The following is a 14,622-nucleotide window of genomic DNA, read 5'->3' as shown; positions in this document are numbered from 1 at the left end:
TGCCCCTATCTCTCTCGTAATTGCACATTTTATAACAGCAGTTGGACCAAAAAGAGACTTCGGTCCAAGCATACATCGGGCAGCGGACACGATGCAACGCCGACTGCGATCGTCAGGGCACACGACACCAGCGGATAGATCAAATAAACAAGCAGCGGACGGACGTTGTAGCCGCCGATCCGCCACGCCAGCCGCCGGTCTACACAGCATATTCCGTATAAAACTCACAACCACGCGGCAACCGACCTCGGCCGAGCGCGAGACCGACAACGTAATGCCCGAGTGCGAGCCCGAGCATATATCGCCAATGGACGAGCATCTCCCGCCACACTTGCCTAGTCCATTCGTTAGAAACCGGCGGTAACCCTATCCGCACCGTACCGAAACACGTAGAGAGCAAGGGAGCAGAGCAGCCCGAGCCCGAGCGACGGCAAGTTCAAGTACGCAAATCCCGTGAGCGCCGCAAGAATGCCAATGAGACCACCGGCCACCTTGAGACCGTACACGAGTTGGCAGCTCCAGCTAAACGTACTATGAGCTTTACCTCGAGAGGGTTCTACATGGAGACGTACCGCGACGTGGTCGAGAACGGCGACCAGTACGATGCATCGTTGTCGCAGGCCGGCGAGAAGTACACGCCGCTCGTCGACACGACTTCCCAAAAGATCATGGCGAGCAAGAGCAAGAGGAGGCAGCCGTTCCAGCGCGCCCAGCGCTCCACGTGTCGCCACTCGGCCACAGATCGATCCCGCAGCAGCTGCGCCTTTTCTTTGGCGCGTTCGTCCTGGCGCTTCTCTTCTCGCTTCCTTTGTCGTTCGGCTTCTCGATCCGCTAGACCACAATTGTCGCATCAAACGTCGATGCATAACACAAAATGTACCTTTTTTCTTCTCGGCGGCTTCTAGTTTGGCGGCATACTTGATGCGGTCGCGTTCGCACTGGTGTTGGGCTGCTTCTGTCGCTTGGCGTTGCCGCTGGGCGAGCACTTCTTGGTGCAAGCGTCGTTGCTACAGGACATAGTTTTACATCAAGAATGCAACAACACGTGGACACAGTACCTCGACTAGGCGCTGGGTCTCAAGCCGGTGGTCGTGTTCGAGGTTGTGCAAGTGCAGCGCGTAGTCAAACATCATTCGCTCAAGGTGCCGCACGGCCACGTCATGCGCCATGTGATCTCGAACCACGTACTCCTGGATGCGCTCATCCCGGTGGTCGCGAAACGCCGCGAGCTCGCGCTCAACCCGCGACACTTGATACGAGTGCGTCGTCGTGACGAGCTGTGCGTCATTCTCGTCGCTCGTGTCTTGTACGAACCGCTCGCTACGGGCAATGACCTCGTGGACCCACTTGTGCCGCTGGGCTGTCGCGACGAGCTCTTGCATCTCGCGCAGGTCGTCCGACAGCGCAGGTGACGTTGCGAATGCGGCGAGGAGTGACTCAAGATTGGAGACGCAGCTCGCTCGGGCTTCGAGCTCCTTGCGGGCGGTCGTATACCATGTCGTGTCCTCGTCGTCGAGGCCGAGGCTGTTCCAGAGCTGCCAGAGACGCTCCAGCTCGTCCATCGACCACTGCATACGATGGTTGTCCGATGCCAAGAGCGAGTGGAGCGTCCGCTGGATGCGTGCTTGCAGGCGGCCCAGCTAGTCACAACAACATCATTCACGGTGCAGGACACGAATGGGTATTCTACCGTCTCGAGATGCGACGTCAAGGCCGTGTGCCATGCCGCACATAGGGCACGATCGGCGGGCGACTCGACTTCGGCAGTGAATGCCTTGACTTCGCAGAGACCTGCTTGCATCGACGCCAAGAGCTCGCCGAGGGAGCCCGAGGTCGACGAGAACGTGCACAAGCCGTCGTCAAAGGTCGTCGCCATGGCAGCTGCGACAAGCTTGTCGACTTGATGTTGAAAGTCCAGCAGTCGCAAGCGGAGCGCTGCGGCGTCTTGAAACTCGACCGACGCGCCGGTCATCGCAGCCGCAATGGCGTCACGGCTGGTCTCGTGCGCGAGCCAGGCGAGAGCGAACTGCGTTTGGCGCTGCTGTTGGAACCACATTGCGATGGCAACGAGCGCGCCACCGAGCAGAAGCGCGCTAAGAACAGCCATGGACACACGGTGCATTTGCTCGGGCGTCAAAATCTCGACACGATCGATATGGTCGTTGGCGTCTTTGGACATTGCCTCGAGGCTGCGCTCTATTTTGTCGTGTGCTGACAATGCTGCTGCATCGGGCTCGACTACATCTTCACTCATGCAACCCTTGCGACGAGACGAGGCAAATGTACCTGCTGCTGGCGGCGTGGCGGACGCTGGCGGCGGGTCGGGCGTTCTCACCTTGTGTGAGAAGCGGTGGTCCTTGAGCTCGCTGCCTGTAATCTCGATCGTCGTGATCTCAATGTTGGTTGTCGTGGAGCGAACAGTGCCTAGTATGATGGCGTCGATGGTCAGCGCTTCGCCCACGATAGGTGCTTGCCGCCATGCATTGCAGTACCTCGCCCAAAGCTGAAGTCTTCGACCTCGACGTCGCCCACCTTGCTGGACGCGGCGACGGCTACATGCAGCAGGAGGACAAGCCGCAAGACGCGCGCTGCCATCTCGTCGTCGTCGCTTCCTTCGTTTTAAACTGTGATAATTCGCCTTTTTGACCAATCAACTCGCGGGACGAGTTTTTGCAAATCACAAGCCGCCGTTGGCACCTCTGACAACGCATTTGACATTAAATGCATTGTTACAGGTACCAGAGTCCGTGTGCGCTCGTATCAATTTATCAAGCCTGTAAGCTCTCCGCGTGTGCGATCCCAAAGCGTAGAGTCGCTGACGGCAAATCGACCGTGTCCTTCAACTCGATACAAAACGTATAGTCGGAGACCGGCAGACCAAGGGTATAGACCTCACGCTCCCTAGTAATGTCCAACTAGGCGACGAACTCCTACCTCGTAGAGGCTACTTGACTCTTTCAAGTTACCACTTGCCAGCCAAATCACTTGTGTTACGTGGCACGCTGCAGGTGCATTAGCATCGTCCACAGCGCAATCGCACTCGAGCGACTTTGCGGGTCAACGCGAAGCCACTGCCTTGGCACAATCCGAGATACACGTCGCCCATGGCGCCCGACGCCAGCCGCTGTGTAAATACCCCGGCATGCGACTCGAGGCGGTCGAGTGCTATTGACGAGAGGTCAAAAGCGTGTCTTGTTTCTGGGCGCTGGTGCGGTGGACGACTGGCGCTGAGGATTGTACCGTGTGGGGCTAGTTGCGGTGACTTCGACGCCGCCGATGGAGCCACTGACGACGGCAAGGACAACAGCACCGACAGCGATCCAGAGCCAATCGCCTGGGAAAATGCGTCAACGTACGAATTCAAACGGTCCCGCACCGGACAACGATGCGGCCGCTGCGACTCTTTTCGGATCGATGCGGGTAGCGTGGGTGGTGCTTGTGAAGCGGACGACGCCGGTGAGGTGGATGGCATCGATGAGAGTACGCCGTGTAGGGCGACGCGGGGCGCAAGACGGCCCCGGATCAACCACCATTGTCACCAGCCAAATAAGCAGAGTACTAGTACTACTACTGTCAGCATACAGTAGCGCGATCCCAAGCGCCCTATTTTTTCAATGTGCACGTGTCCCAACTCTCAACAAACGCTGGGCAATCCGCGACGCAGTAGGATTTTAGTTGCCAACTACTCTGTCATCGTCTTGAGCCGCTTCCGGAGCACGGCTGCGAGGTACATGGCGGTCGGGCGGTTCTCCGGCTCGGTCTCAATGCACTGGAGCGCGAGCGTCCGGAGCCACTCGGGCATCTCGTCGCTAAAGGTGGGCTTGACCGAGCCCGCAATCACCATGCCCATGATGGCCGTGTCGATGAGCGGCTTGCCACTCTTTTCGTTCTTCATGTTGGCGTATGGAATGTCGTGTGTATCAAACTCGGAGAGGAGCATCCCAAACGAGTAAATGTCGGCGGCCGTCGTGTAGTGGTTGAACTGGAGGATCTCGGGCGCCATCCAGCGGTACGTACCGACGCCCACCGTCATCGTCGCCTGTGTGTCTTCCTTGGAGACGCCAAAGTCGGTGAGCTTGGCGCCTTTCACGTCGTCCAAGAGCACATTGCGGGACTTGAGGTCCCGATGGATCACGGGCAGCGAGTGCAGGTACATGAGCGCCTCGACCACGCAGTACATGGTCGCGACCTTGGCCGGCCACGTGTACTCGGCGGGCGAGTAGCGCTGGAGGTAGTCGCGGAGGTCGCCGCCGCCCATAAACTCGAGCACGCACTTCATATCGGACGGCTGGTCCCAGCACGCGCCGAGGCACTTGACAATATACGGGCAGTCAAAGCTACACAGAGAGGACGTGCATGAGTTCAACAACGCACACCAGAAAAGACAGTCTGAAAATCAGAAAAATCAGAAAAAAAATCAGAAAAATCAAAACAAATCGACAAACCTCGCCATGAGCTTGATTTCGTCGACGAGGCCCTGGACTTCGGTAATCCCGACGCGGTGGCCCAGCAACTTCTTGATGGCGACGGGCTCGCCCTTGTACTGGCCGAGATACACATCGGCAAACGCACCGGAGGCGAGTAAACGCGTGGGAACCACCGCGGCGTTGTCGAGGCGGTAGAGGAGGATGCCCGAGAGGTCCAATGTATTGAACTGCGTCGACGACAGCGTGTCATACGAGTTCTGCGTCGACCGCGTGTGGTTGAGCGTCCAGAGCTCACTCTCGTGAAGGTGGTCGCGGCGGTGCATGCAACACACGAGAAGCCCAACGCAACAGAGCGACACGAGCGCGCCGATGCCGACGAGCGCAACGGCTACAACGTTATCACGTCAGTCTACGTCGTCCGTTTGGTCGAACTGACGTACAGATCAAGCCTTGGGTTTTGTTCATCGGGACAACAGCCTCGCTCGGACTCGGTGTGGAGAGCACGGTTTGCACTGGGATCGTGATGACGCCACTACTCTCCGTGGTCGGCAGCGGGACCGTTGTTGGCTCTGGCGTCGGCGCTACGCAGATATGTTGTTATTTGGTGACGTTCCGGCCCATGGAATGGGAATGTACGCGTTGGTAAGACGCAAACCGTATAAAAATGGGCCGGCAAGTCGTCGTAGGATGCGGTCCAGAGCGCTTGGACCGTGCCACCCACCGCCGCGCAGTTGGTTTCGTTGGCCGTAATATGGCCGCCATCGAGGTTGAAGCCAAAGTAGATAATACCAGAGGCGGACGACCGCATTGAGAGTGGCGTGAGCTGGTCGAGCGCGACAAAAGTGTTTTCATCGACAATGAAATCCGTAATGTTGCAACCGGCGCAATCACTACACACAAGCGCCATCAGCCGTCGGGACACAGCGTCAAGGGATACAAGAGGCGGAGGTTGTTTCGGCTCAGACGCACGCGATCGATGGTCGTGAGTGGGTTGCCCCCGAGAGACCTAATTTGTACATTTGATTCGATTGCCAGATCTGCAAGAGCTTCGAGACGCACAGTTGGGTGAGCTTGGTCCAGTTTTGACCGACAATTTCAGTGAGATCGTTGCCCACGAGCGACCTACGCCATCATGAGCTTCAGATACATGTATCGTTGTACTAGTACAAGGACGTAATGTTCTTGGGCAAATTTGTGAGCGACGTCAAGTGATTCTTGGCAAACGTCCTGCATGACAAAGCGATATGAGTCGATGCGAGCGAGGGGGACGAAGACGAACAGCGACGTGAGGCTCTTGGGCAAGTTGGCGGGAATCACACTCATGCTCACATTTGTAAACGACCTATGTGGCAGGTATGAGAGACAAGCGAGGCGACGACGCACTGACAGGGTCGTGACGTTGCGGGACCATTGCAAGGACGCCGGAATCTCGACGTTCGTATCGATAAACTCCCTAAAGAGACACGCGGTCACACTCGCTTATGCGGCAGATCGGTCTACAGCTTGCGGAGGCGCGGCGAAAGCTGCATGTGATCGAGGCGCATGATGGTCGAGCCCGTAATGGACCTAGAAGCAGCCATCCTGAGCATCGACAGTGGCCGCACACAAGTCGACGTACATGGAGTCGCCGGTAAAGGGCAGCAGCGACCCGATGGCCTGGGCGCCACGGACCGACGCCCGCGTGGCGCCGACCCAGCTCACGTTGCACGCCGTGTCGACAGCGCAAAACGTCACATTGGGCGAGCACATGGGCCCGGCGACGAGGATGTAGCGCACGCTGGGCGGCAGGTCATCGTACGGACAAGGCGGTGGCTGCGCGCAGGCCCATGCGAGGAGGGCGGCGACGACCAGCGCCAGGACGCTTGGTCGTGGCATGCTGCTGCAGTAGTACTAAGGGAAGTGGCTGCTGCATCGCCGTAATCAGCAGTCTGCATTTTATCCAATGAAATCGTAGCATCCCGCATAGCAGCGACAGGATTGGCGGAATTCAGCAAATGGATATTTTGTGATTTGGATCCAAAATTGCCAATTGAGCCGGCCGTCGCAAGGGTTAAATGACGCTGGGAGCGTTCACGCCTCATTCGACTACGTCCTGTTGGACTCTCTCTAATGCGTAGATGTCTCTTCCACTACTGGTGTCCACCGACGAACTTGTCCATGGCGCGATCGACGTGCCACCTGTTGACCGAATTGCTGGCAATGCCGAAAATCTCGCGCGGTTGTGACAAAATTTGAACTTGAAAAAGACGATTTCGCGCCCGAGCCGTTTCAATCTTGTATTCTTGGCGGCTGTTCCGTGGCGGCGCCGACTGCGGCGCAAATGACCTCAAAGAAGCTTCCCTCGATGGCCCCGACCGTCGAAAGCCTCGTCGAGTCCAAGCCGCCACTCCGTGCGCTCGTGCGCCAGTCGACCAAGGACAAGTTGTCGTTGACACCAGTGCACTATCTCGACAAGTCGATCAACTCGAAGCGGCAACTGTCGGGGCGGTTTACGCCCATGGATCTGCTCAAGGCGCCCAACCTCAAAGGCTCCCACCTCAAGGACCTCCTGCGGTCGGTGCATTCGAAAGACGCGCTTCATAGCTCGACCGAGTCGATTCGAGGACCACAGCAGCCGTCGCCTGTCAGTGACAACAAGATCAAGTCCCATCGAGTCCAGCCCGTACCAGATGCACCCGACCGGGTCGTCACCCTTCGACGAGAGAGTGGGTCGACAAACCACCGGCGACGGCACTCGAGCTTGATACGCGGCTCGACGACCGGCTCGATTCGCAGTGGCAAGGTCGTGCCGAGCGAGATGACCCCCGAGACAACCCGCGCCGGCACCAAGGTCCTCGTCGACGAGGGCTGCGATCACTCATGATGACATGTTGCTAGCATTTGAGCATCATCCAGACAACGATGATCGCCGGACGTCTCAAGAAGAAGGCGCAGGTCATTTCGATGCGGCGACGACAAACCAAGCATTTGCAGCAGCTGGAGCTCGCGGGTATTGCGTCGCGGCACCGAAAGGTCTTGCACCAGTACAACATCCGCGTCGTCCGACCCGAGGAGAAACCCGCAGAAGACATTGTCTTGCTGCATCAGCCAAAATATTTGATTCTGCCAACGCACCAGTGGTACAAGGCGTGGCAGCTCGTACGTGTCTTCTCCCTTGACGCTCACAAAATATCTGGTTGTCTCTAGTCAACGCTGGTCATCATCTTGTACCAAAGCGTCATGATCCCGTACCAGCTCGCGTTTGACACGAGCGATACGGCGCCGACGCAGGACCATGCCAACATTGCCTTCAACCTCATCTTTGGTGTCGATCTGCTCTTGACGTGCAACTGCGCGGTCGCCCACCCGGGTCGGCCCAACACGTACATCACCCATCGTCTCGGCATCTTGAAGCACTACCTTCGGGGCTGGTAAAAGTGTATATTTTGCAGGACAATATGTACCAACTATGTGGTTAGGTTTATCCTTGATTTACTGGCGTGTTTTCCGATCGATATCATTGTCTACTCGACCATCGCCGGGGCCACCAACACGAAACTCCACCTTCTCGGGCTCCTCAAGGTGCTGCGGCTCCCGCGGCTCCTTCGCCTTGCGCGCTTTGTGCGCATTTTGCGCATTTTGCGGATTCCAGCAGAATGGAAACGCTGGCTTCTCTACTCGCGGTACGCGCATTTGATTCGGCTCGGGTCGCTCCTCGTCACCTTTGTGTACCTCATCCACATCTTCAACTGCATCTGGGGTGGGTACGTGACGAGCGCCGACTGGCCGGGCTACATGTTTGGCGAGAGCAGCAACAACGCGACCGCCTACGTACTTGGTTTTTACTTTGTGCTCACGACGGTCATGGGCCAAAACTCGCTGCTGCAGACGCAGACCGAGTACGTCTACGCGTGCATGCTCATTGTGATTGGGTCCGTCCTCATGGCCACCGTCTTTGGCAACGTCGCCAACCTCATTTCCAATTTCTACGAAAACCAAAACAACTACAAAAAAAAGGTACCTTGTGCACTAAAGATTGGGGTTTCGGGTCCTTCGATCCCGATGCAATCCCCTTATGAACAATGTCACAAACATGCATTTTGTAGATGGAGAAGCTTCTCGGCAGCATGAACTTGATGAAGCTCCCGCTCGACCTCCAAAACCGCATCAACGAGTACTACCAAGTCATGTGGGAGCGCCATGGCACGCTCGATGGTCAGCCGCTCTTGTTCACAAAAGAGCTCTCGCGCAACTTGTCGGTCGAAGTCGAGCTCTATCTGCGCATGGACATGATCAACAGCGTACCGGTCTTTCAGCGCTGCAGCAAAAAGGTCGTCCAAGAAATTGTCATGCGCCTCCAGCTGCAAGTGTACCTGCCCGGCGACTACATAGTTGTCAAAGGCGAGATCGGCTTGGACATGTTCTTTGTTCAAAGTGGCACGTGCGAAGTGACCAAGCCGCTCTCGGCCGACCCGCGGCCGTACGACAACGAAGAGATCCTCAAAGTGCTGACGCAAGGCGACTACTTTGGTGAAATCTCGCTCTTGATGAATTGCAAACGCACGGCCAACGTGCGTGCGTGCACGTTTGCCGAGCTCTGCGTCTTGACGCGGTCGGCATTCGAAGACATTACGGCCCAGTACATTGACGACCGCGTCACGATCGAGAAGTTCATCAAGGAAATGTACGACCCGAAAGCGCTCGAAGCGATTCTCAAGGCCCAAAATGAAGACGAGCTGACGCCGCATGAAGTCCGCGCCGAGGAAAAACTCAACGCGATCATGGAGACGATGGCAGCTACCAACGCCAAGATCGAGCGCTTGGAGACGCTCGTGACGCTGCTCTTGCCCCACGCACCAGCGTCGTTGCTCCCCCGCGCGACGACCGGCGGTCCATCGCTGGACTGCTGGACAGAGACGCGGCACGGACACCCCAAAATTCTCGAGTAGAAAAGGAAGTCGCTCGAGACCACTATTTATTTAACTGCTGTCGATGCCCACCACAAGGCGCTCGTTCGGGTCGGCTTTCTGGTCGTGTCAGTTGCTAGCTGAGATGCAGCGACCAACGCGTAGCCTTGTGTTTGGTATGGCGATCGGCGCTCGTCACAGAACAACAACGTATTGTCACCGCTCGCTACGACAGTGGCGACAGACGTGCCAGCCACGGTCAAGCGGTGTACTATTATATAGGATATTGGACACCTCGCTTGAGCTTCTTGCCAATCACATGGCGATCGCATCTTCAAAAAGCAACGGCCTTTGTTGAAGCGTGCGTTACACGGACCAAAGCCAACGTTGACGGGGCTATTATAGCTTTCAGAAAGGCGGGGTAACCGACGCTTGCATGCAGCGGCGCACAAGCTTGTCCGTGCCGGGGGCGCGCCGGCCCATGTCGCCGATACAGGACCACGACAAGGAGACGGACGAAGACGTCGTTGTCGCCAAGGAAGTCGACCAGCCCCGGAGTTCCACACGGTCGGTCAAGATCATTCCATTCGCACCCGACCGGCTAAGCTTTGCCCTTCCAAAGGGCACCTCAACGTCCAGCATCCTCAACACCAGCATGGTACTCTTGTGCAGTCGTACTCGAGAAAGGACGACAACGAAATATGTTGACGGTGTAGCGCGAGAGCTCGGACGACTTGATTGCGAACGCCGCGGCGCTGGCCGAGGGCACGGTGCTTCGGCCCAACGTCGCCGCCCTCCGCGCGATCGGCAAGCTCAAGATGAAGCACAAGGACATGGTCGACCGGCGGCGGCAGCAGGCCCTCGACACGGACCGGCACCATGCGATTCTCAAGCAGTATACCATTCGCGCGGTCGCCAAGAAGACAACGAGCGCCGAGCAAAAACTGCCGTGGCACCTCGTCAACCCGAGTGCAAATTGGTACAAGACATGGCAGCTGGTACATCGCATGCTTCCGTGTGGGCGCTTGATCGTATGACCTTAGATGTCGCTCGGTATCATTTGTTATCAGAGTTTTCAAACGCCGTACTCGCTCGCGTTCTCGGACGCCAACAGCAACCCGCTCCAAGACTACTTTAGTATCACAACCAACACCATTTTTGGCATCGATACGCTCCTCAACTTCAACACGGCGCTCGCCGACCCGGTCGTGCCCGACAAGTACATTACGAGCCGCAAGGCGATCATGAAGCGCTACATTTGTGGCTGGTTCGTCCTCGACCTCGTTGCGTGCTTTCCGATCGACATTGTCATGTACATTGCGCTCAACGAAGCGTCGTCGTCGAGTCATTTGAGTATTCTCGGGCTTCTCAAGTCGCTCCGTCTCCCGCGGCTTCTCCGACTCGCGCGGCTTGTGCGCGTGCTCAAAATTTTGCAAATCCCCGTCGAGTGGAAACGCTGGATTCTGTATTCGCGCTACTCGCACTTGATTCGGCTCGTGACGATGATCCTCGCCTTCATCTTTGTCGTCCATATCATGGCGTGCGTCTGGCACGGGTCGGTCGCCCGTCTCGGGTGGCAAAATACCGCGTTTCAGCCCGGCACGACCGTCGACTTGTATGTGCTCAGCTATTTCTTTACGCTCGTGACGCTCGTGGGCCAAAACATGCAGCTCGAGACGCAAGCCGAGTACATGTTTTCGATCTACCTCCTCTTGCTCGGCTCGATGCTCATGGCCATTGTGTTTGGTAATGTCGCCAATTTGCTCTCCAATTTCTACGAGAACCAAAACAGCTACAAGAAAAAAATGGAGTGGCTCTTCGAGTCGATGGGCGCGATGCAGCTTCCGCTCGACCTCCAAAACCGCATCAACGAGTACTACCAAGTCATGTGGGAACGCCACGGCACGCTGGACGGCCAAGTGTCGGTGCTCACGCAAGAGCTCTCGCGGAATCTCGCGATTGAAGTCGAGCTCTATCTGCGGATGGAGATGATCAGCCGCGTCCCCATCTTCCATACGTGCAGCAAAAAGGTCGTCCAAGAGATTGTCATGCGCCTCGAAATGGACGTCTATTTGCCCGGCGACTACGTCGTCGTCCATGGCGAAATCGCTTGGGAAATGTACTTTGTGCAGTCGGGCATTTGCGAAGTCACGAAAGGCGGTGTCGCAGCCAATGACTCGTCGCCCCTCTTGAGCGAAGACGAAGTCGTGTTGCGGCACTTGACGCAAGGCGACTTCTTTGGTGCGCAAAGCGAGACGATTTGGTCGCCTTTTATATACTGTCTGTGTAGGCGAGATTGCGCTGTTGATGCAGTGCAAGCGAACGGCCAATGTGCGCGCACAGATCTTCTCGGAGCTGTGCGTTCTGACGCGGGACGTCTTTGAGTCGATTTCAGCGAAGTTTGTCGAAGACCGCATGCGCATGGAAGAGGTCATTGTGCAGCGGTACCACCCCGATGTGCTCAAGCAGATCGAGGTCGAGCAACGCGAAGCCAAGGGTCTTCCCCTCGTCTTGCATCCGGAAGTCAAGCCCCCCAGTGACGGCGACGCGTCGACCAAGATCCTGGCGGCGCTCGGCGAGCTCTCCAATCGCATGGGCAACCTTGAGCGCAAGGTACAAAACATCGAAGACGCGCAGCGCCACTGCTTCAACAAGATCTTCACGGCGCTCCAAGTGCGAAAAAAGAAACCCCCCTTTGACAAACCCCCCGCGAGCACCCCCCCCGGCTTTGATCCTGTCATGTAATGCCCACCGCGTCCAAATAATATACAATCGTGGGAGCTATTACTGGAGGCTTGCAAAGCAGAGATGGCGCGAGGTAGAATGGCGGCCCACAAATCTCTCACTGTGCACTTTTGTCATCGAGGCAGGTGCAGTCTGTTGCCCAATACCGTTTCTATTATCTCTAGACGACATTTACGTACTGCCGGTCATGAACGGTTCCATCAACCCTGCTAGTCTCCGAGGAGCAAGATCAATCGATGAATGCAAACGCGGTTGACGATTACAGTGGATGCGCATTGAGTTTGGCGGCTGTCAATACCGAGAGGCGTGCACTGAGGTCCGCCATACAGTCTTCGACTTGCACGAGGCGTTCGTTGAGCCGATTGAGACCTTCGACAACGGCTGCGTCGTGGTCGTATGTCTTCTTCTTGCTTTTTGCGTGTTGCTTGATGGCATCTTTGAGCTCGGCCTCGCCGTACTTTTCTCGAATGACGCCTTCGATCACGGCGCGGTCTTCCGGGTACCGCTCCATGACCGCTTCGTACACGACGCGCGTGAGAGCGCAGAGCTCCATGTACGTTTTGGCGACCACGGTGGCCATGCGTTTGCAGTTGAAGAGGAGGGCAATCTCGCCTGCACGCCACATGAGAGATAGACCATACAAGACACGAGATCGTTCAACCAAAGTAGTCGCCTTGCGTCATGACCTTGAACGGTTTGTCGTCGAGCATCGAGCTTTTCGTCGCCGGCGTGTCCGAGATGCCGCGGTTCGAGACTTCGCATTGCCCGTGCGCGATAAAGTACATGTCGTGCCCGACTTCGCCGCGGGCAATGATGAAATCTTGGGGCAAAAAGACCCGAAAATGCAGGCGCATCACAAGGTCCTGGACGACTTCGCTCGAGCAGTCGCGAAACAGTGGCGACCGCGTAATCATGTTCATCCGCAAGAACAATTCGACTTCGACCGAGAGGTTCTTGGAGAGCTCCTTCGTAAACTGCTCGGGCTGGCCGTCAAGCGTGCCGTGGCGGTCGTACATGACTTGATAGTACGACACGATACGTCGCTGGAGCTCCCGCGGCAAGCGCATGAGCTGCATGCTAGCAAAGAGCGATTCCATCTACAGACGATTGAAACCAAATGAGTAGAAACGAGATAGGGTTGACCTTGTGCTTGTAGCTATTTTGTTCGTCGTAAAAATGGTCGACGAGGACGGCAACGTTGCCGTACACGAGCGCGATGAGGAGCGACCCGAGCACAATCACAATCGTCGAGAACGCGTACTCACTATTTGTTTGCATCGTCGTGCTTTGCCCATAGACCGCCGTGATGGTGTAGTAGTAACTCAGAACGTAGACGTCGACCGCACTCGCGTTGGCCAAGTACATGTCGTGGACCCAATTCGGGTCGGCGATAACACCGTACCAGACACAGGCGAGCACGTGAATGATGACAGCGAGGCCGAGGATGAGCGCCAGAAGCCGCACGAGGTGCGCGTAGCGCGAATGCAGGAGCCAGCGCTGCTGCTCGACGGGAATCCCGAAAAATTCGAGCAGGTGCTGAAAGCTCGTGATGCGCACGAGGCGCGGCAGTCGCACGAGGCGGAGGACGCTAAAGTAGTGCAAGTTGCCGTGCAGTTGCGACCCGGCGTAGACGCCATAGTAGAAGAGCAAATCGATTGGGAGCGCGACGACCAAGTCCCAGAGTAAACTAAAAGTGAAAGTACTCGACGTCAACCACGTATTCCCCATCGAACAAGACAACCTTTTCGAGACATAGCGCGCGAGAATCGCGGGGCGGCTCGTCACCAATAGCTGTTTCAACGGATCGCGGTACGCTGTGTTGAGCGACACGAGCATGTCGAGCGAAAACACCGCCGTCGCCACGAGGTAGCCGGTATCGCGCGGCGGCGGAAGCGACGCCTCAAACGCGAGGGTGTAGGGGATCCACACCACTTGGTAGTACATAGTGAGTGCTACAACCTACGAACGTCGTCCGTTCATACGATGCGCATCGTAGTTTGCAGTAGAGTACGAGTTGCCACAGCTTGAGACGAGGATCAGAAGGGACGAAGAGGAAGGCATCGGCGTCGACACCGTCCGTCCCATGAAGCGTCAACGGCGCCCGAGCACGGATCATGTACTGATCGAGGACGCGTTCGTGGCGGTCAACGTAGTTGGCCATGTCCCGCTTGCGCTGGACGATCGACTGGTGGTGCCGGAGCAGCTGCTTCTTGGCCCGCAAGAGGCCTCTGGAGGCCACAAAGATGTTGCCGCGCGACCGCATCTAAACCGCATTTTCGCTCTGGTGCCGACGCGTAGAAGGCGGAGTACCGGCTGCAGCGGGCGTGGGGCGCGGGACGATGTGACGGCGACGGCGGACGCGTCCATGCTCAGGGTGAGCGCGTGGCGCACCTCCGAGGTCGAGAGACACACGGACGCATTGCTCATATACGTCATGGTCTTGCTGTGCGTGTCACTTGAAAGCGGTGGTGCCACCACGCTCGCGCTCGGACCTGCACGCGCCATGGTTGAAAATGAGACGTGGTCGTTTTCCAAACCAAACGGTTTCCCGCGCCTTTTCAGTG

At 57.0% G+C, this 14,622-nt stretch overlaps 5 protein-coding genes across 6 annotated transcripts; 2 read left to right on the top strand and 3 right to left on the bottom strand.

Annotated features, from left to right (window-relative positions):
- Window positions 1–29: 29 nt before the first annotated feature.
- SDRG_07968 lies at window positions 30–2,626 on the bottom strand (the record flags this gene model as incomplete). 2 transcript variants are annotated; one of them, XM_008613831.1, is made up of 9 exons in its annotated part: window positions 2,493–2,626; window positions 2,287–2,424; window positions 1,691–2,244; window positions 1,059–1,640; window positions 881–1,007; window positions 573–831; window positions 382–522; window positions 247–335; window positions 30–199 (listed from the first exon to the last, which is right to left on the bottom strand). In XM_008613831.1, exons 1-9 carry the CDS (start codon window positions 2,593–2,595, stop codon window positions 30–32), a joined length of 2,163 nt encoding a protein of 720 aa, XP_008612053.1. In that variant the 5' UTR covers window positions 2,596–2,626. The 2 variants fall into 2 exon arrangements, with proteins under 2 accessions (XP_008612053.1, XP_008612054.1); XM_008613832.1 differs by having other exon boundaries at window positions 1,691–2,238.
- A 952-nt stretch (window positions 2,627–3,578) lies between these two features.
- On the bottom strand, window positions 3,579–6,352 carry SDRG_07967 (TKL protein kinase). The gene is made up of 11 exons (XM_008613830.1): window positions 6,046–6,352; window positions 5,928–5,993; window positions 5,815–5,880; window positions 5,707–5,769; window positions 5,595–5,654; window positions 5,487–5,549; window positions 5,365–5,433; window positions 5,064–5,317; window positions 4,868–5,008; window positions 4,446–4,815; window positions 3,579–4,337 (listed from the first exon to the last, which is right to left on the bottom strand). The coding sequence occupies exons 1-11, from the start codon at window positions 6,300–6,302 to the stop codon at window positions 3,683–3,685; spliced, it is 2,064 nt and encodes a 687-aa protein (XP_008612052.1). The 5' UTR covers window positions 6,303–6,352; the 3' UTR covers window positions 3,579–3,682.
- Window positions 6,353–6,694: 342 nt separating this feature from the next.
- On the top strand, window positions 6,695–9,406 carry SDRG_07966 (hypothetical protein). Its single transcript, XM_008613829.1, has 5 exons — window positions 6,695–7,257; window positions 7,305–7,565; window positions 7,614–7,837; window positions 7,886–8,423; window positions 8,513–9,406. Exons 1-5 carry the CDS (start codon window positions 6,748–6,750, stop codon window positions 9,353–9,355), a joined length of 2,376 nt encoding a protein of 791 aa, XP_008612051.1. The 5' UTR covers window positions 6,695–6,747; the 3' UTR covers window positions 9,356–9,406.
- Window positions 9,407–9,729: 323 nt separating this feature from the next.
- SDRG_07965 (hypothetical protein) lies at window positions 9,730–12,095 on the top strand. Its single transcript, XM_008613828.1, has 4 exons — window positions 9,730–9,971; window positions 10,030–10,311; window positions 10,357–11,554; window positions 11,604–12,095. Exons 1-4 carry the CDS (start codon window positions 9,750–9,752, stop codon window positions 12,056–12,058), a joined length of 2,157 nt encoding a protein of 718 aa, XP_008612050.1. The 5' UTR covers window positions 9,730–9,749; the 3' UTR covers window positions 12,059–12,095.
- Window positions 12,096–12,317: 222 nt separating this feature from the next.
- On the bottom strand, window positions 12,318–14,563 carry SDRG_07964 (hypothetical protein; the record flags this gene model as incomplete). The annotated part of the gene is made up of 6 exons (XM_008613827.1): window positions 12,318–12,670; window positions 12,720–13,155; window positions 13,202–13,745; window positions 13,800–14,017; window positions 14,070–14,321; window positions 14,369–14,563. The coding sequence occupies 6 exons, from the start codon at window positions 14,561–14,563 to the stop codon at window positions 12,318–12,320; spliced, it is 1,998 nt and encodes a 665-aa protein (XP_008612049.1).
- Window positions 14,564–14,622: the final 59 nt, after the last annotated feature.

This window comes from Saprolegnia diclina (genome assembly GCF_000281045.1).
Source record: "Saprolegnia diclina VS20 unplaced genomic scaffold supercont1.23, whole genome shotgun sequence".
Lineage (NCBI taxonomy): Eukaryota > Oomycota > Saprolegniomycetes > Saprolegniales > Saprolegniaceae > Saprolegnia > Saprolegnia diclina.
This window is presented reverse-complemented; position numbering and strand designations above follow the sequence as displayed.

Excerpts from the sequence above, each read along its gene's own strand:
- SDRG_07967 (XM_008613830.1), bottom strand. The coding sequence starts at position 6,302 with ATGCCACGACCAAGCGTCCTGGCGCTGGTCGTCGCCGCCCTCCTCGCA. Across the intron at positions 5,770-5,814 it reads TCCCGCAACGTCACGACCCT|GTCGTTTACAAATGTGAGCA; the intron begins GTCAGTGCGTCG and ends CCTGCCACATAG. Across the intron at positions 4,338-4,445 it reads GAAATCAAGCTCATGGCGAG|CTTTGACTGCCCGTATATTG; the intron begins GTTTGTCGATTT and ends CTCTCTGTGTAG.
- SDRG_07966 (XM_008613829.1), top strand. The coding sequence starts at position 6,748 with ATGACCTCAAAGAAGCTTCCCTCGATGGCCCCGACCGTCGAAAGCCTC. Across the intron at positions 7,258-7,304 it reads CAACCCGCGCCGGCACCAAG|CATTTGAGCATCATCCAGAC; the intron begins GTCCTCGTCGAC and ends ACATGTTGCTAG. Across the intron at positions 8,424-8,512 it reads AAAACAACTACAAAAAAAAG|ATGGAGAAGCTTCTCGGCAG; the intron begins GTACCTTGTGCA and ends TGCATTTTGTAG.
- SDRG_07965 (XM_008613828.1), top strand. The coding sequence starts at position 9,750 with ATGCAGCGGCGCACAAGCTTGTCCGTGCCGGGGGCGCGCCGGCCCATG. Across the intron at positions 10,312-10,356 it reads GGTACAAGACATGGCAGCTG|ATGTCGCTCGGTATCATTTG; the intron begins GTACATCGCATG and ends GTATGACCTTAG. Across the intron at positions 11,555-11,603 it reads GACGCAAGGCGACTTCTTTG|GCGAGATTGCGCTGTTGATG; the intron begins GTGCGCAAAGCG and ends CTGTCTGTGTAG.